At 41.5% G+C, this 20,517-nt stretch overlaps 1 protein-coding gene across 7 annotated transcripts in view; it reads right to left on the bottom strand.

Annotated features, from left to right (window-relative positions):
* The window catches only part of LOC118300822 (replication protein A 70 kDa DNA-binding subunit), a 44,052-nt gene that overhangs the window by 19,194 nt on the left and 4,341 nt on the right, over positions 1-20,517 (bottom strand). For 6 of the 7 annotated variants that reach the window (XM_035625633.2, XM_047329868.1, XM_047329865.1 and 3 more), the window contains 8 exons: positions 17,758-18,064; positions 15,470-15,572; positions 15,275-15,343; positions 12,068-12,260; positions 8,458-8,594; positions 7,754-7,902; positions 6,076-6,205; positions 129-305 (listed from right to left, as the gene is read on the bottom strand). In XM_035625633.2, the coding sequence (XP_035481526.2) occupies positions 129-305; positions 6,076-6,205; positions 7,754-7,902; positions 8,458-8,594; positions 12,068-12,260; positions 15,275-15,343; positions 15,470-15,572; positions 17,758-18,064 (1,265 nt within the window). The remainder of the gene's footprint in view (positions 1-128; positions 306-6,075; positions 6,206-7,753; positions 7,903-8,457; positions 8,595-12,067; positions 12,261-15,274; positions 15,344-15,469; positions 15,573-17,757; positions 18,065-20,517) is intronic. The other variant, XM_047329872.1, reaches the window with a different exon arrangement.

Here is a 20,517-nt window from a genome sequence, read left to right as displayed (position 1 = left end):
AGATTATTTATGTCGCATGTCTGAGTGTGTGTATGTGTGATAAAAAGATACACAATTTCTCACAGTCAGCATCAATGTATGTGTCAAACAGGTATAAATGATGTGCACCGTATGCACTCTGCACTTACATAGAGTAGGAATCTGTATTTAAAGTTGGGGAACTCTCTGTTACACTTTTCGCAGCGATACAGTCCGTTCTGTTGGTCTACAACCTTCTTGTTGCAGTTTGCAGATGGACAGGCCTGGTACAGACAATTCTCCTTGCGCATGTACAGCACCGTCGCCAAACAGGTGAAATAGTCCGCCTGAATGGAGAGGAAGAAATGGAAGAGAAATAAATCTTACTATGGGTATAGAGCTGCAGAATCACATCAAACTGCTGCAATTTGAATGTCTAAGAGGCAACAGTTAATTTGCAGGTGCTTACCCGCTTAGACTATATGAGGAGAAACCAAACCTGCAAATGGAGTTACATCCAAGAAAAATATAAACAGGATCCTTTAATTACAGAAAATATTTGTATTATACTATGTTTATTTTATTTCACAATTAGTGATCATCTCTTTCCCTGTTTGACTGGTAGCTTTCTCGTTTGCATATGATTCAAGAGTCTTTATTGTCAATGTAGACAAACAAACGAAACAGCAGAGCATCTTGTCTGGATCAGTACACTTCATTATATCATCAGGAGATGTGATTTTGTGATTTTGAAATGTGTGCTGGCCGGGAGAAAGCGAATAAGCATTGCAAAGACAGTCCCAACCCTTTTAAAACGCAGCAATATTAAAAGGGCGAATAATGAATAGACCGGAAAAGGACACCTCGTCAAAGTGTTTGTTATGTAGGAGGCTGCATCTTGGGAGAAGAACAAGATGCCAGGTGGCTCAGGCCATTAAAACACAATGAGTAATCACTGGTCCAAGGGCCAGAGTTAAAAAATCACAACACAGTCGCAGATGACTAATTTCTCAAACTCCTTCCTGTTGGGGTACAACTGCAAATTAACTGAATGCTGAACCTTTTCACCTTAAATTAAAACATGTTTCAAGTATCCTATGAAACAACAGTCGGACACTGTTGATAATACAAAAACAAAACAATAATGCTGCCATCAGCATAGGAAATGAGCAGAAAAGGTTCATGACAAGGCCGTGACATCAGACTCATTAAAGAAAACACAAGGCAAACACAGCAACATTATAAACATGGCTGAATTATCTTTTTTGTCATTCAGCTGCCATGACGGTTATTTTGGCTTCTTCTTCAATTATCATTATTCTTATTTTTATTTCATAACTCGGCAACGCAACAACAAAATCCATACTGATACATTTTCCTTTGAAAACCCGAACAAATCCCCATCCACATGAGCGTTTTGGCTCCGTATCAGAAGGTTGTCCATACTCATTCACCTGACAATGCATATCATGTCACCATTCATGTACACAGCATGTGTGTGCTGGGGTAAACAGGAAGCAGATTGTCTGCTCTGCAGTTGGTTTGCTTAGTTACAGAAAATACTACAAACGAGAAATGAACTATCTTGAAAAGTAAGGGCAGGGGGTTTTCTCGTCTCGGAGCGACAACAAGGTGGAAGTGTTGCTGACAGAAAGTGTCGACAACGCTTTGCATTCAACGTTGACAGTGACTGATAGGAACTAATCAGGAAGCGAATCCGAGACACTGTCATCATTTCCAAATATCTCTGTTTTGCCCGTCAAGAGTACAATGCAGCCCCAGAGTTTTCAACTAAATCCCAGGACAGCAGCGATTCAAGTCGTCTCCTTTTTTGGCGCTTGAAAAATTGAGCAGTGTGGACGACAAGAATTTAAACCGAAAACCTAGCATGTGGCCTCAAACACACGTGTACAAAGAAACATGTACGAGATGAGGAAGTGCTCCGTCTGGTGCAGCCAGGACGATGACTAAGCTTCTTAGGGCGAAAAGAGAAACCCTGAATGAAATAAAAATAAACTCAGATCAAACTTGGCATCAGGAGCAAAACTGTTGCCAGAAAGCCAGTCCAGCTGGTAGATGCACACTGTTTACAGATCTCTATTTGACTTCCAAAGAATCTTGGAACAGTTTGAAAAGAAAGCGGAGAGGGTTTGAGAATTCTATGCATAATAGATGCATGTTGAGAAGGATCTCTCTCTGCTTCTCAAATACATAAATTGTGCTAGTGTACACATGCACACTAGCACACACACACACACACACACACACACACACACACACACACACACACACACACACACACACACACACACACACACACACACACACACACACACACACACACACACACACACACACACACACACACACACACACACACACACACACACACGTCTAACATGCAAGCTTATTTGCAATACATTTACAATGGGCAAAACTTCCTTCAGTTATGAATTTAAATTAAAGTGTACACAGTCAAACAGAATCAAATTAAAATGCAGCGATGTTGCAGTAATTTAAACAGATATTAGCACCTTAGGCGGCAGAACTCACACTGGTAAAATCAACAGCTAAAAAGGAAAAGAAATGCCAATTCTGGGGGGAGAAAAAAAATTCCCTCATCCTGTGGAGAAGCACAGCTTTCGATTTCCATAAATATACATATAAGGAATGCGAAAGGCAGATGAACTGTGTCTCATTGGGAAGACGCACGTGCGTGTACACGAGTGCATGCAAATAGACACGCGCGGCGTTAAACAGATGCAAGCACAAACAGACACATACAGCACAACATACGGCACATGTAAGACACCACAGTAAATAAAAGTCCATGTTTCACCGGGCTTCAAACAAGTTGTTAGAATTACAGCCAGGATTCTGAACAACAACTACACACGAGAACTGGGCCAGACTCGTTGCTAATGTTGGCCTAAATGAGTCTATCAAAGACTCTCTTTAGGACACTGGCCAAATACACACAGACACACACACACTGACTGAGCATTGCTGTTCCCTCAATATACAGCCCACACTTTCTGTGAAGTGCTCGGTACAAGCACTGGATGTGAAAAGGCCATTGTGCTCTCTGCGTCCCTTGTGAGATGGTTGATGCCGCCCTGCGTCCCCACGACCTCTACAGATGCTGTCAGTCAGACTTAGAGCTCTCTGACACTTTCAACCCGCTAGCTAACACTGACTCACATCCTCATAATCTGTCCACCCATCCATCTTCCCAGTACCCAGGCCACACAGCAAGACCCCCCCCCCCCAAAAAAAACCACTTGCTAAGAAGGTTTTATTAATTAGGAGAATTTCTCCCGTAAGCAACAGCCTCCACAACAGTCCACTCCCTTGATTCTACCACGTGTGCCTGCCTCATCACATTTCGCAGACATGGGCAGATTGAAGTGCTGCAAGCCTGGAGAGGTGGGAAGGCGATGGGCGGGGAAGGTGGTAGGAGGGTGGACATGGACATTGAGGAAAGTAAAGGACGCTTTCATACAGGGCTTGTTCCCGGGCTCGCGATGTTGGCAGATGCTACTGAGAATGTGATGATGGAGGTCAGAAGGATCTGGACCATAGCTCTTCCATTGCAACAAGACCACTCTAAATAAATTCCCCCTGTATTTGCCATCATCTCTCCTTCTCCTTGTGTGTGTGTGCTTTTTCCCCCTCCTCCCTCTGTATTCCAGAGTGTACACAGAAGCCTTGGGGCAAAGTCTTAACCTTAAGTACACTGTGGAGAACCAAGGAAAACAGCATGACTAACGCTGCATGCAATAACAGATACACAAAAACCCTCACAGACACACAAATATAAAAAAAAAAATATGTGCACAGACTCACCTTAAGATTTCACACACACACACACACACACACACACACACACACACACACACACACACACACACACACACACACACACACACACACACACACACACACACACACACACACACACACACACACACACACACACACACACACACACACACACACACACAATTTCTGAAAATGGTTTTTATTCTTATCACAGCAAATCCCTGTGTCACCTCCTGGCACCTAAATGCAATTAAAATTTGTATGTGGAAGGGCAACCAAGTGAAAATCTACTTCACATAATTGACGTGGCTGCACATGCCAACTTCAATGCTTGTCCCAAAACCCAAACACACACACAGAGCGACACGCTGCTACATTAATTAGAAATGGCTCGTACACTTCACATCTGCACAGTCACACACACATATAGCACACAGAGGCGAGCAGGTAGAATGTCAAAATAGATTGCTTCGAAGTATAAAGCTAATGATTTGGGTTTCACTATTAGAGCCAAAGCAGCCTCAGAGCATGTGATAGACATCATCCTTAAAGCCGTTCAATTACAGAAGCGGTCGGGGGTTCGCAAGGCAGAGAGAAAAAGGAAGCGGAGAGACAAAGAGAATAAGCGAAAGGACTAAAACAAAACAATTTTTTTTTGAGTTTGAATCATTTACACATTTTCACCTTCAAGTCCTTTCCTCACTTCAGCCAGGTAACCGTTTGTATCTGTATCCTTAACTAAATGTCCATCTCTCTTGGTCTCTCCTTTCATTCCCCCCTTCCTCTTCTTCCTGTGGCCTTGTTTGCTTCCATCCTTCAACGCAGCTTTGTAAGTGACGTGACGTTTATAAGTGGCTCTGCCTGGCGTTTCTACACCTTCTCACTCTCCCACGTTCTCAGCCCTCGTCACTTCCCTTCCGGTAATGTTAATGCCCCATAGGCTTCCTCCACCCCCAACACATAATTAGAATTTTTTTATTAGAAATGACATTGATGTAGGAGCTACCCACACGTGGCATCTAATTAAAAATGAGGAATGGCTGCGACTACTCGAAAAAATTTTAAAAATTAACCTAATTAATTAGATAGAAAGTTTAGGAAAAGCACACACCACTTTTTAGCTTTAATAAAGAATTATCATCCTGTGCGACGACACTTCTTGAAATGGCACCAGTTCAATTTGAGAGTTCTCACATGCTGCCGCGATCGCACATGGCAGTTCATGCATTACTGCTAATATGTTCACATTGCTATGCCCCTCACACACACACGGCTATAACGAGAGGACCAGGAGTCTAAGCCATGAAGTCGTAACCAGTTACAGCCTAGAGCTCATCTATTTACCATGAACGGAAGGACTGACTTGGGGTTTGTGTTTAGTCTAGACGCTTACATTCGAAAAAAAGAAGAAACTTTCAGTCTGATCTTCTATATCGCAGAAAAAAAATCATTATGTCCCTATGTTAAGTGGTATGAGTTGATTTTAGTCTACCTGATTTTCTAATGTGTGATTACCAAAGATTTCCAAAATGCGTTTTGACTGTAGCTATACTGATACAATGTAATCTGAGGTTTCTTTCATTCATTTTCAAACAGTAGTCAGCTATGAGGGACAGGAGGACTTTCTAACTCACACATCAATCTGTTTCCAGCCAAAGTTTTCATAAAAGACACCTCACGGATCTAACGAAGAGTCCAATGCAAATACAGAGATTTTGTTTTTGTTGGTACGCACCTTGTATTTGAGCTACTATATATTCCCCTTCTGTGTGACTTGAGAGAACGAGACAACTCAATCTAAACCTCAAATATCAAACAGCCCAGTAGACTGCGCTAATGAAACAGAAGTACTGCACGAATATGCGACACCTTCGGTGAAATGAAGAGGTAAGACCTACGATTATGTTTTCGTTGCTTGCAATTTCTACCTCTTAACTTGATCTTCAAATGGTAGATAGACTTTATATACTGTAGTGCTTTTCGAGTCTTATGAACCATGGAATTCTTTTTTACATATTCAAGAATGGTACTTTGGGGGGAAATGTAGGGTTCAGTATGCGGACTGGAGGAGTCAGGGATCTAACAATCTACCATTTGATTAGTGGACGACCTGTTCTACCTCCTGTTCTACTCACCTCTGATTGCGTCATTGAGTCATTTTTAAAATTAGGTGCATTTAAAACTGACCTCTCTTTTTTAGATGAATTCCCCCGCTGTATGTCTGTGTGTGTTCCCTGGTGTATATGTGCACATGTATGTAAGTGTTGCATGTATGTCAGCCCGTGTGCACTGCACCTTCTCTCCATGTCCCATGTGTTCATTCTTCACATCGCTCAGTGTTTTCCAGTTCATCTTTGCCCCGCTGCCCACTGACCTCGTCTCTGTCAGGGATTGGCTGTCGAGAGCGAAGCCTTCCTGGTCGTACCTGGACACATTTGAGAAAAAAGGTACATTCAAACACTCTTGTCCACGAGAACCTACATGCACGTTCTTACATGTAAATATGACAGCTATTATTTAGAGTGTAGGGAGACAGAGAAAGGAGGAAATAAAGAAAGGAGGCGTCGTTAGTCATGATGAAAACATAAACAGAGCGTATCTAGCGCATCTAATGATCCCTGGATACTGAGGTGATTATATTACAGAGGGCACACCGTTTGTATTAGTCGTATGTGAACGTGTCCAATTGATTTTTATCGTTTTTGAAAAAGAGGTTATAAAAGCAATTTTTTGTTTGTTTATATGAACTATATGTTACATTAACATACTTAGATGTTTCCTGAGAAGGGGAAACTGTGCTGTTGTACACACTATAGCTATCTGAGGGAACCATCTTCAGCTGTGTCTGAATTTTCCCCTTAATCTCTGACCGAACTGATTTACAGCCACTGCATCTGCATCCAGCCTTTTCTTTTATCTGACATGCTGACTGTCGTCTACATGCACTCATACATCAATCAGCCTTTTTATCTTTAAATGTATTTCAGGCCATACACACGAGGGAAAGACAAGAGGAACAAAACTCACTTCATCTGTTCATTTATCTGCCTTGTTAATATGCCCTTTTAAAATCTTAATGCATCAGTGTGACTCCTGCTCTGTATTCTAGACGAGCAGAACAATCTAATCAAGGTATCATCGGACTTCATTGCTTTCCTTCAATTAGCAGCGCCCCTGGTCAAAACAATCCCACAAAATCACCACGGGAACTCCGGTCAAACAGGCAGTCTTTGTCTTTTTAAAGTGCAATGTTATGCTCAGTGTTAGAAAAGAAACACCATCTTCCCCATGACAGACATTCTTTGACATTTATTGAAAATGGCGAATGCTGTTGTTCATGGACCAATTTACCTAAATGTAAAAAAACAGACATTAAGGACTAAAAAGAGTGAACACATGCAGAAAAAAATAAAAAAGCCCATTTAGATTTCAGCAGTGGGTAGACTTGGGAACAGCCTTAATGAGTGAATGAGTCATAATTCAAAATCCCTCCACAGGAACTGGAATCCAGTTTGATGTGGCGTGCACCGTCTTTTTGCGTGCGTACGGCACCAATTCAGAGCTAGAATCCAGAAATTTCCTGTCTACATCCTGTCTAGAGTCCCGCTGGGACTGATGAGGCACATGCCACCAGTCTCTAGACACGTGATCTTCAGGGCTTTGCATTCCAGTTTATTCATCATTGTTGGTGTGTAAGTGTGTGTGTGTTTAGTATTTATTAAAGGTTATTTTACACACACAGACACAGTAAATATTATATCAACAAGAGGGTGAAATCTATTTGTATGTATTCATAAAGTGATATATCTGTTTGTTTACACATGCCACATCTTGTCACTGGCCAATTCTGTGTCTTTTGTGTGTGCATGCGCAAGAGAGAGAGAGAGAGAGAGAGAGAGAGAGAGAGAGAGAGACAGAGAGAGACAGAGAGAGCGAGAGAGAGAGAGAGAGAGAACACCAGACCGTGACTCACCAGGCCCTCAATCTAAAGGCCTCTGGTATGTCTGGGTTGACCATGAGTGTTGAGCTGAACAAAACAGAGAGAGATCTGCCTCCGAAATCAGACAAGCGAGCGCCTTTGATGGCAACCACAGGCTGCCCAGTGCCGTCAAACTTCTCTGCCTGGGGAAAGAAAAAAGGAAACAGTGTCAGAGTCAGTAATTGAGGAGAGACGGACAGAAAACAAGAGACAGCGACAGCAGTTGCGTTATTGTCTCGTCTGCAGCTCGGAAAGTAAAATGTGGTGTAGTTTGCTTTGATAATTGGACAACCTACAAGTTAATTTGAAAGTCATTTTTGGGGGGGATTTTGGCAAAGACGAGGGATTAGCTCTTTCAGATTGAATGGGTTTAGGGAAGAATGGTGCCATTTCATGCACATTCGAGAGTTATTTAGCCTCCCGTCTCAAATCAGGGACCGTGGTCCACGACACTCCTGAAGGTCACGGGAATGATTTGACCGATCCAAATTTTACAGCCCAGGAAACTCAATCAAACCACTCTGCATGCTAGAGCACACACACAGTTGGGTTTTGCGCACTGACACGGATACATACACGCATGGACCTTCATAAACACAGGATTAATTACAGTCTGCTCGACATGTTTCTATATTAAATATCCATCCCTGGATGCAGAGGGAGACCAAGGAGAGAGAGAAAAGGATTATAGTCATTACCTCCTCTCCCCACAGTGTGACTGACACTACTTTGCCAGTTCTGTCTATTAGGTGGAGGGCCCTCTTGGAGACTTCTCTGCTGGTCTTAGTGGTGATACGGGACACATCCTCCGCACTCTTGCACACACCGATAACATCTGCAGACAGACACAATCGTCTCATCTCCATGCTCATGAACATGTGTAGACAAATATTCTTACAAAGACATAAGAAAAGTGATAAAACAGGAGGTTATGTAAAGAGAGCCCACTGAAATGTCTGCCCATGGTATTAAGTGTGTAAAAAAAATGTGGCTACTGGATATTTTCTACATCATGTGAATTGATATCACAACATGTAAAGATTCAATCCCAGTAGAGAGTTGACAACACTCTGATGTTGCCAAGTCGCAGCAAACTGACTCATAACAGGCTGGCTAACACCCTGGCCCATATTCCAGATCACAACAAAACAACCTCATTCCTCATTCATGTCTCCGGTCATGCTCACAGCCTAAGCACTTCATTCAGGATTACTGCTCTGAGGAGCAGTCACTGTAGAGGTGGCCTACCATGACTAATAATCACAAGTGGTCAAATTAATTTATAAAGAACTTTTTGTACAACAAGTGTGATTTCACTTTTTTTTTATTAAAAAAATGTAATGGTCAGTAAAAATAGTGTTAAAAAAGGTGCATTTCCGTAGAACATTCCTTTTTTGTTAAATATTCAAAATGATAAATTGTATATATGAAGGTTTTCAAGATCGCAGTCTTCTTCCTTACTTTAGAAACTCCTCAGGGAACCTTTAACAATGATCACAATTTGCTGGTTAGTTTTCGGTCGATCATCTCCTGCCGCCAGGACTAGTGCCCACGCATTAAATGAGATGACTGGACAGAATAATAATATAGACTTTTGAATCCAGTCATTCTCTGAACCTCCGTCTCCCGTCTGCTACCTCGGCTAACCTTTTTCTAAACTCCCCGTCCCCTGTTCCTCCAGTGCTCTCTGTCTGCGCTCTCCTTAATTCCATTATGATTGAAACGATGTCACCCACCTCTGAACTCCATTATCACCACAGGAACAGGCTGACAGTTCTCATTACCATGTTATAATCCCCTATTTAACAAAGGAGCGGCGAGAGAGAGGAAGTGGAGAGAGTGCGAACGGAGAGACAACAGATGATGCCCGGGACATGTAACACTGCGCCTCTGCGACCAACGGAAACAAACTGCTCCAGGTAAACCGCTCAGAGCATCCCTCGACTGTGAAGTGCGCCGCTTGTGTTGCTCAAAGCTGATGTAATCATGCAATATTACTGCTCGAATGTAATCCCACAACACCCTGACCCCAGAAGGTTGGACTATGTTTTTTCTCTTTACGACCATTACGTTCTTCTGTTATGTCCAACACTAAAAAGAATCACTAGTCCCGCTTGTGCTGCCATCCGGCAGTTGCTGTATGTTTTTTTTTGACCCGATGCAGTAGAGCTACTACTCTGCAATTCAATAATCAAATCTGGATGTGTGATTACAAACTTGTGTTGATACACCAAAACGTGTATTGCTTTATAATTGCTTACTGCCCCTTTAAGCCTTGTTATTTACTCCCCCCTTTCACTTTTGTGTAGCAAATGTTCATCTTGGTTTGAGAACCTGTTATCTTTTGGGTACAGACTGAAATGTGTTTGAACACTAAGTATCAGAAACTGTCAAGGACTGAATCAGTTGTCACACCTGCGATCTCGTTTGAGCACCCAGTTCCCAGATTTGTGCCAAATTTGAACTAACAGTTGAGTCTTGTGTTGTTGAACAAAACAAGGGGTTTCGTAGGAAAACAAGCGTATATTCCCATCTGAACCAAAACTCAAGCCACGACACCGCTGCCGTACCTGTGCATCAGATCACTTATAACATTGAGCACGCTGCTGAATCCCTAATTTCAACCCCAATTTTCATTGGACATCCCAATTTACCTGTCGCAGAGATAAGACTTTCCTGTCAGGCACAGAGGGCAGGTACCGCGACTAAAAACTGTGGAATGAGCGGTATCCTCTTTTTTATCTCTCCTCTTTGCCGTATGCCTGAATTAACCTTCCCTCTGACCCTGTCATAATGTATTCTTCCATGACATCTGGTTCCTGACTGACAGGCATGTGCCGTTTATATCTTCGGTATTTAATATGAGAGATGGTCATGCCGATAACACGCATGTTCCAATGCTGGCAACGATTAACATTTCCTACCCAGACAATACCAGCCCACTTTTTGGTTACGCAACAGACTTCGTGCTGGACACATTTCCTCTGAAGCGGCAAGTAAAAGTGAATGAAGACAATCTGTGGCTTTCACCAGTTTTCTCGGTGAAAGAAAATTCCCTAATGGTCCAAACCTGTCATAGCAGTCATGCACGAAGTGTTCAAGTCTCTCCAGAGAAAAACACTATTTTCACCTGAAGTCATACATCCTTATTAATCTGAATAAATTAAGAGTTAATTTACACAAAATAATTGCAAAAAATCCACAGTGTGCTCACCTTATTGTCATCATCATTTTTAGATTATGATTTTATTAGCAAACAAACTTCAACAGTTCAGTAGCTGTTGGAAAATTCTCTCATCCCAACATTTGCCTAAGGGTCTTTAGGCAGGTTGCTGTTGAGTATAGTCCTCCGCTGCACCTGACAATCTAACATCTGTATATTATTCTGTAGGCTGTAATATTCTCTCATCTGATAGCTACATAATTGTCACATCCCACTGATTGTCTCTCACATTAGAAAGAAAGGGACTACCTTCATGTCAGAACATTGCCGTCACTGTGCAGTGCGGCTCTGATGACGTCAATGACAGCTGTTCTATTAATATTAAAAGTCCCCTTCCACTAAACTGACACCGCAGAACTTGTTTTCTGTTTCTGACAGAAGAACGACAAGATTTGGGGCATAAGGGAAAAATTCTGTGAACGAAACTTACCCACACGCAGAGCAGAGCTGGTAGCTTCAGAGTATATCGCAATTTTAAGGGGCGTTCAATACACTAATGGTTAAATCTCATGGACAAACCCCCCCCACCCCCCATAAACAGCCAACATTCATCTGGCTGAAGAGATAAATGTTGTCCAGTCAAGAAACTTTTATATGCAAACATCACAGAATATAGAAAAGAAGATAAGGATAAAATACGACCATCTTACATTAGGACTAATGTGTCCTGGCAAGACGTTTCTTAATACTGATGTCAGTCCAATCCAGCTAACTTGTGGTGCAAAAGATTGTTGACAGTTCTCTTTGTCTCACGAATGTCACAATAACCTTTCCTTCACCTGATTGGACAAACGCCCCACTCGCAGGGTTGTTGTTAATCTTTGCATCTGATTATCAAGACTGATGTACTGTGAATAGCAGCAATTCAGGAATGTGTTACAATCACTCCCTAATTATCCACAAGCCATCAATCAATCAAAATGAATTTGTGGCGGCTGAATCGCACTCAATTTTCTGTTATCAACACCTTGTTTAATTCCTTGGCACGAAAGCTCTACCTGCTCACTCACAGTTTAGTTGCTCTGTTATTGGTTAAAAAGTGTATGAAATGTCCAAATCAAGTCTCACTGATGAATGTCTCTTACCAATGACGGCGTCTTTGTCTCTGTTTTCCAGCTGGGCAATGGGCACAAAGTCACACTGCACTGTGGGGACTTCCTGACCGTCGTCACACGGCACAATGGATGTATTAGCGTGCAGCGTCATCTCATAGTCGTTCTTCAGCGAATTGTACTTTTTGTTGGCCACCTTCAGCGTTGCCTTGGAGATGTAGTACACCTACAGGGGACAGATGAACGAGGTGCACTGGCATCATTCAATCAGACCTGGTCATTTTACTGTGACTTTGAAGCAACTGTGGCCGATCGAATTGAGAGACCACTTTATTGATCCTGCCAAGGAAATTATTATTACAATGAAGCTACTGTTCCAGCAAAACCTCTTAGTGGGAATGGGATACCTTCAGGTCTGACTAAGATGTGGTGACATCTCAGCCCCATCACTTCTCTAATTCACCAGAAAATAAGCAGCTGCCGTGAGCAAGTCTGCTAAACAGTACAATTCAAACTTAATCTGCAGGTCACACTTCTTCATTTACTCTTGCAGCTCTCCATCCATTATCCACTCTCACTCTCTCTGCCTCCAAGTTTGTCCCCGTCGTCCACTCCCTTTCCTTTACTTCTCTCTGATTTACGCCACTCAAAGCTCGGAACATGAAACTAATGTTATAATCAACCTGGCCTCTCAGAGCCTGCCACGCCCACTCATTGTTTCGTCAATACTCAGATCACGAAGGGAAGACAGATTCATTCCTTTATTTATCTTTGGAGGGCAGAGGGCACAAATTGGATCTGGGGCTGAGTTGGGAGTCACTGCCAGTCGCCGGTACCTGAGTAGGCGCGACTGGCATTATGATGGCTGGGGTTAATTGAGTTATTAAGCTCTGTGGGCCAGACTGCGTCTGGCAAGAGCTTTAGCATGTGTTGCACCTGGCTGAAATTGCATAGATTAAGGGAAACATGCAAAGGGCATGTTATGAGCGATGCTAACTGGTTGCAACTATTTTTTAGAGGAAAACAAATGTTAATATCTCTCACTGTGTCATCATGCATCTATATACCTCATTTTATGACATCGACTGTGTTCTTATAAGTATAAATAAGGGATCTGTATTATAAATATGAATTATTGCTTAATATATAGATTAATTAAAGGACACTGCTGGCTATTTTTTGATGAAATTCTCTTTGGTTTGCAGCCCTCCAGCAATGTCAGAGGTCACTGTCATTGTCTGTTATGTTCTGGGAGCTTGAGTTGATAGGTCGCTGCATTTCTTATTAAAAGGACAGGAAAGCAGATGCTTGCTGACACGGGGTCTTGATCTGGGGTCCCCGGGTTGAAAGATGAGCCCATTAACAAAGTCTGCCTCCAAGAATCTTTTCAGATTCAGATCAGTCTCTATTCGCACTTATTAGAGGTTTTTTAAAGTCTACCGCAATAAAATATTCACATGTCTATATACGTTTTGAGGGTTATCGGTCACTAATCATTTCCCTTGTGGTGTGATGTTTTTCCACTGCTGAATATTTGTCAATTTGTTGGACTGGCAGCCAATAAAAGAAAAAAAAATAAACATTTATTTTGGCATAATTTGATAATAATTACATATAATTATATGTATTTTGTGTTGACGTTACATTTTCTTGCTGAAAACAGATAATTAAAGAAAATTAGCTGAGCACCACCACAACCAAAATGACTACTGGGAAGGAAGAGGAATGTATGATCATGTCAGGTTTTTTTTGATTTATATTTCAACGTAGTTACCACTACCAGACACTAAACTTTAAACATCAGAAGTTAACGTTGCTGTTTAGCTCAATGCAGCTGGCTAAAGGGCTAGCTCGCCACAAGTACCTCAGTGTCTCCTAAAAGAGCCATCGTTAGACTACTGTGTGAGGTGAGGCCTTCAATAACACGGCATGTTTTGGATGTATTTGAATTTTCAAACCCAAGTTAGTATCTTCCATAGTGGGGCTTTCTCTGTATAAAAGTCCCACTTTATTTTTAGCCAGACAGTGTCTCCTTACAAGAGCAGAACGTCAGCAGAGCAGCAACAGTTAATTACACCTTTAGTCTGGTACATGTCTGCAGAAGATGCGTTCAGGCACAGTACTGAGACACAGTTCACAAGGATTTTTGAAAACGGTGATTGTAGTTGCATTGAATACAGCTCTGGTAAAATCACATTGGAGCCTAATAACATGTGACTCACATGTGTCTGTTCCAAAAGACACATTACTGACAAATACAGTTGTAATGCTTTCTGTGAAGACATGCTGTTATTGAGCAACAGCGGAAGGATTCATCCTTGGAAGTAACGTTGCTGGAGCACAGTGACTACTGGGACAAAGAAAGATAATTGATGAGGCTTACTTGACACCGATTGGCTGAACTTCAGAATTTATTTATTTTTTGCACAGAATAAGGGATTTGGGGTTTTGTACCGACATTTCTTACAATGTACAGTAGTCCCTCTATGTGGTAGTAGACAAGGAATTATTACAGAGACCATTAATTCTCGGTGAAAATGTGAGTATTGTTTCAAGACAGAAAGAATCCAAACCCATCCTTTGATATCTTACAGGATTACTTTACTCAAAAGTCATAATCTCTGTATCAATCACTTGAGCCCCCACAAAACTGAAGGAAAAACTTTATATTCATACTCCATGGACAATGCTGCCTGCAAGTCTGGCAGCCATTTCTGTACACTGAAGATAACAAGACACTTTAAAAACAGCAAAACAATAACATATGTAAAACCTGACTGCAAAATCGTCCCAAAAATACATATTTCCATAAAATATGACTTAATAAATCCCTTCCACAGAATCCTCTAATACTTGCCTCTGGCTCAGTCATTGTCCAGAAATCCAGCAGGCATCAGAGGATTTTGTAGACGGGGTTTATCAGACATACTTTGCAAATGATACACTTGTTTGTGACAATGTGCAATGTATACGAAATGGATGTGTGAGACTGAGGGTAAGTCTCCAAGAAGTGTGTGAATTTGTTATATCCTCTATCGTCTTGCTGTTGTCTTGAGTTAATGACTTGGGCGCCTCCGTTAATTTCCTTTTGAAATAATGTTAGTAGAAAACATTTACTTGGGAGCATTCAGCCACCGTGGGCAACGTGCAGCACATGGCCAAGGTTAATACGTGATCTTCCTAAGAAGCTCTTATCATCTAAAGTGTGGATGGATACAGCTGAGTGGGTGTGTTGCTCACCTTGCCTTGCTCCACTAAAGAGAAAAACGTGTCCACCTCGTTGTTGAAGGCCGTGATCTTGATTTCTCCCTGTTGACCAGCACATTTCCATAAAGTTACATTTCATTGCGTGAATAAAACGGAAAAAGGCCCATGTGTGACATATGTTGACGTGCAACAGTCAGATATTCAGTGCCTCTCCGCTCCGCTACTCACGCTCTCATCCACTATCTCAAAGGAGAAGAGCTTGCCGTCCCCTCTGGAGTTACTCCAGGTGCGGACATTGGACTTGTTGGTGACTCGGGCTCTGATAGTCCACCTAGGGATGGGAACATGGTAGACATCTGTAATATCGAATCACAACTTACAAAGTATATGTCAACAATGCCTAATCAGACAATATGCTATTGATGATTTTCCTAGGAAAAACCTTATAACAGTAGAGCTGCAACAGTTAATCGATTAATCGATAAGTAATCAATCACTAAATTAATCGCAAACTATTTTGATAATCGATTAATCGGTAGAGAAAAATCATTTTTATAAAAAAAAAGGAAATAGTCTCTGATTTCAGCTTTTAAAATGTGAATATTTTCTGATTTCTTTGCTCCTCTATGACAGTAAACCAAATATCTTTGGTGTGTGGTCAAAGCAAAACATCATGTTGGCGTTTGGGGAACATGAGCGATCATTTTTCACAATTTAACGACATTTTATGGACCAAACAACTCATCGATTAATCGACAGATTAATCGATTATGAAAATAATCGTTAGTTGCAGCCTTAAATCACAGTAATCATGAATTCATCTTCTATTTCCAAGAAAATATTTATTTTATGTTAATGCATAATAACACTAAATAACAGTAAATCCTTCTTAAAAATGGTTGTCAAAAAGTTGTCTTTGACCAATATAGTTATGTGCAACTTCACTAAGAGAGTTTCGGTCTAAAGGTCAGCACAAACATAAACAAATGCTGCAGAGATGCTTTGAAAATCTCTCTTTTTTTTTGTTAATGAGCCTCCCAAGTCTGCTCACTTCAGAAAGCAACGTGAAACACAACTGCGCAAAAGAACAAATCCCAAGGAAACCGGATGCGTGTATTTTCAGTCTTTTTAAAAGTTCCATGAAAGAAAGAAAAAAAGCATCCGACAACTTTCTTTTCAAAGAGTGAACTAGGTGTTGTACATCTTCCAACTCCTGGATGCATTTAAAATGTGCCTCTCCTTCCGTTTTTTTAAACAACAGCCAGCCAAGCTCTGCGGTTTATGCAGCAGTGAGCTTTTTGACTGCGTTGATAATTGTGCAATGGAGGATATTCATACCATAACTTTGCCTGCAATTAAATCCCCTATCATGAGAGCAGCTGCTGGCCCAGAGTGAACCCCATTCCCTGCTCAGTATGGATAAGACTGCTCCACCAAGGTTTATGGCAGCCAAAAGCCAATTATAGTCCGCTCTACATGCTATTACTTAACACCCGCAGAATGGGATCAGAGAGCCATGCAAACGGTCATAAAAGACCACATGCACATACAAAAACATCTCCATATAATCTACTGTATGTAACACAGACACACCCACACCCACACCCACACACACACACACTTTTAATTTTTCATCTCACACAACCATATGTGGATGAACCCCAGCTGCTGAAGTCATCCGTTTTTTTTCTTACTCACTGTAGGTACTCCCTAACATCAAAGTTAGAACTGTCATCAGTTTATTACAACACCTACAGGCGCAGTTATCTTTACAGCTTGCAATTTCAAACAGGGCCACGTTATCAGAGTCCAAACATAGAGGGAGATTTGTCAGAGTAGCTTTATTCCAATCTGGACAACTAACATCTTGCTATACTGTGCTCTTGTCTTTTTGTGGTCCAACTTTAAAAGGTCAGAGGCAGAGACCTACGCATAATGAAATGATAAGAAGCTAGGAAAACGGAGCCCTGGAGGAGGTGAAGAAATTGAGAGAAGGAAGGAAAAAAAAAAACTTGAGGTTGGTGAAATCCCCACTGGGCCCAAAGAGCAGAATCGAAACCTCAGCAGCAAATCATAAAGGCCCAGCAGTACCTGCCATTTAAGTGTCCGTCTCTACAGCACGATCGGCCATTTCATTTCATTTCTATGCAAATGGGCTGATCAACATGCACACGTGCACAAATTCACACAGCCACACACAATGGTGTATAGAAAAAAAAACATAGACTGCTCGCACATGCCTGCACAAACACATATACACATTTCCAAACATGCCCCAAAGTGCCACTCCGACATTGAAGGAAACAGGGAAGTAGACGCACAGCATGGGAGGAAATAGCTAAGGTGATGAATGAGCAAGTTAAATAACTTTTATAAATAAATGTATAGAAGAGATATTTCGTACTGGAGAATGGGGGGAAATACACGCAAGTCAGGTAAAGTGTTTCCTATCTGTCTACTACAGAAATTAAATTGTTGTTTTTAAATTCTCTCACAAATACCATACACACACTTACTTGCTTTGGTAGGGGTTGAGTTCGGCAATAGGCATCACTTTTGTTGAAGAACCTGGAGAGGAGCTGGTAGCCTTCATGGGTGACATCTTCATGGGTGACATCTTCATGGGTGACATCTTCATGGGTGATGCCTTCATGGGTGATGCCTTCATGGGTGATGCCTTCATGGGTGATGCCTTCATGGGAGACGCCTTCATGGGAGACGCCTTCATGGGTGACATCTTCATGGGTGACATCTTCATGGGTGACATCTTCATGGGTGATGTTCCCCCAAAACTTCTTCCCCAGCCTTGGGGAGGAGAATGGGCTGCTCGGTAACAAAGTGAAAGAGAAGGAGAAGTCAAAATTATCGAGATGGAAATGTAATAGTGCTGAAAGATAAGTAAATACATTTATTAGTCGACAGATTTTCTTGAATTTGTTTTTGAGCAAAAATACAAAATATTTCCTAGACTCTCCAAAGTGAGAACTTCAAAACAAGCACTGTGAAGATGTTGCTTTAGGCTCAAGGAAATTATGATGGACATGTTTTCCCCAAATTTCTGTCGATTTGTTTGGAAAGTAAAAAACACCTTGTTGGCTGTATGCCTCTGCCATACAGTCAAATCTAGGAAATATGGTCACTATCTCCCCCATTGTTTCTGGATTCTTTTGCAGATTGCAGTTGCTGTTGTTAAGGGCCATGTCAAAGTTATCAACAACAGTATCTGTCATTGACGAGCCTCATCAAACACATTGACAAATACATTTCATGTGTTATAAAATATTACTGTTGGTGCCGTTATCTGATCATGTGAGCTGCTGCCAAAAATACCTGAGAAATTTAAGCTCCCCTACAGATTCACTAAATTCTCTGTTCACATCAGTTTGTGCCAATGAATTAAACTGTTGTTTTTCCTCTTGGGTAAGACCACCAAAGAGGCATTCATTTCATAACTACTGTACTTTTGCTTTTCAGTCATATATTTAAAAAACATATCTGAGTCGTGGACTCGCCATTGGGACACAAGAAAGTTTCCTGTTCCGACAGCTGGACAGTTTCTATGATAAAAGAGCACAATGTGATGATGAAAAAGCCACTTGAGCTGAAGGAACTGCAGTCTTCTTTTTTTTCTTTGGTGAAAAACTGAATGCAACACTATGAGTGTGTTCCCGGGGAGATTAAATCCTTTGTCTATTATTTCTGTCATTGCTACAGTAGGTGTGCACTTACTTCCACGTAGAGTCAATACAAAATGTCATATAAAAATTTATCAACACAACAATTTCTAAAAAAAAGTTTAGAATAGAATCCTTTTGCTTCTAAAACAAAGACTCAGCTTTTAACAAATGGCAACGCTAGAAAACTTGAACAGTTTGTCAAGCCCACAGGATCACAAGGTTTTCTCTCACCTCCCACAACGGAGAGAGCATCAGCCCCATCAGCGATGATTCAGGCTGGACAGTGAGCGGTTGTCCAAAAAAATACAATAATAATAATAATTATGCAATCCCTCATTTTGGCACAGATTTCCCGGGCAACAGCATTTTGGGGAAATAATTGTCTGGGATAAAAGATGCTGTTCCAGAGAGACACCCCTCCGCTGAGACACATACTCCTATCCTGTGTGTGTGTGTGTGTGTGTGTCTGTGTGTGTATGTGTGTGTGTGTGTCTGTGTGTGTGTGTGTGTGTGTGTGTGTGTGTCTTGAGCAAATTCCTTGGAGAAAATCACAGGTTGAACAGCTATTTCCAGGGGCGAGGTAATTAACATAAATATTCATACACACGTTTTCTGGATGTTGGAGTGTTAGAAGGAAGGAAGTCTGCCGCGAAAGAAGAAGAGAAGGGGAGATGATAGGTTGGGGGGGGGTTGAACAGCAAAGTGAGGGGCACAGACCTTTATCAAGGATCCTCATTTTTTGTGATTAAGATCAGGATGGGCTGCTAATGTGTATGCCAATAGCGTATTCAGCAGCCCCCTGTTTGCGAAAGGCTGCTTGGCGGTGAAAACACTTCAGGACAATTGGACAAGAATAAAGCAATAAAGAAAGTGAGGAAGAAACGTAGCGCGAGTGTTTGTGTTCATGAGAAGACGAGTACAAAGGAAACCTGCAGAGAATGGTGACTGATGAATAATGAATATTTTTTTAAGTCATTTTTTTTAACTGCACTTCAGCGAGTGCAGTTCTCACCGGAATTCGAATATTATCTGTGAAGCGCTTTGACGGCAGTCTATTTTAAGTGACGGCTGCTGATGAATATTTAAATGGTAACAGAGCCGTTCGGTGGCTGCCGTGTCATGACCCCTGACTCCCCTTTTGTCTGCCATTTCAGAATATTAACATTGTGACTCAAATGTTGATGTTTTTTTTGCGAATGGAGGGAGTCGAGTGTCACTTGTGGCCGACATGCTCCGACAAAAATTAAAATGTTGAAAACCCTTAAAGGTATTTCTTCAAACTCTGCTGACACCTGCTCCTCCGCCCATGAGTACATCTTATGGAGACGACGGGGAGCAAGAGCGAGGAATCGGAGGTGGAACTTGTGTGAAAGGCCTTTTTTTTAACCAGACACAGAACACAGCTTCAGTCAGAATCTGTTGCAGTGATTGGTCAGCTGATCTCATGAGAAATAAACAAGCGGATGGACGGAATTATTGTAATATTAATGTTATTGTTTCATTGCAGTACAGCAGAATTCCTGAAGCACTCGATAACAGCACCTGTGACTGCTCTAATGTTCTGTCATGTCTTTCCAATAAAAAAAATAATTTGATGTG

The sequence above is a fragment of the Scophthalmus maximus genome, chromosome 2, assembly GCF_022379125.1.
Source record: "Scophthalmus maximus strain ysfricsl-2021 chromosome 2, ASM2237912v1, whole genome shotgun sequence".
NCBI lineage: Eukaryota > Metazoa > Chordata > Actinopteri > Pleuronectiformes > Scophthalmidae > Scophthalmus > Scophthalmus maximus.
The sequence above is the reverse complement of the archived record's forward strand: the minus strand, read 5'-3'. Positions and strand labels throughout refer to the sequence as shown.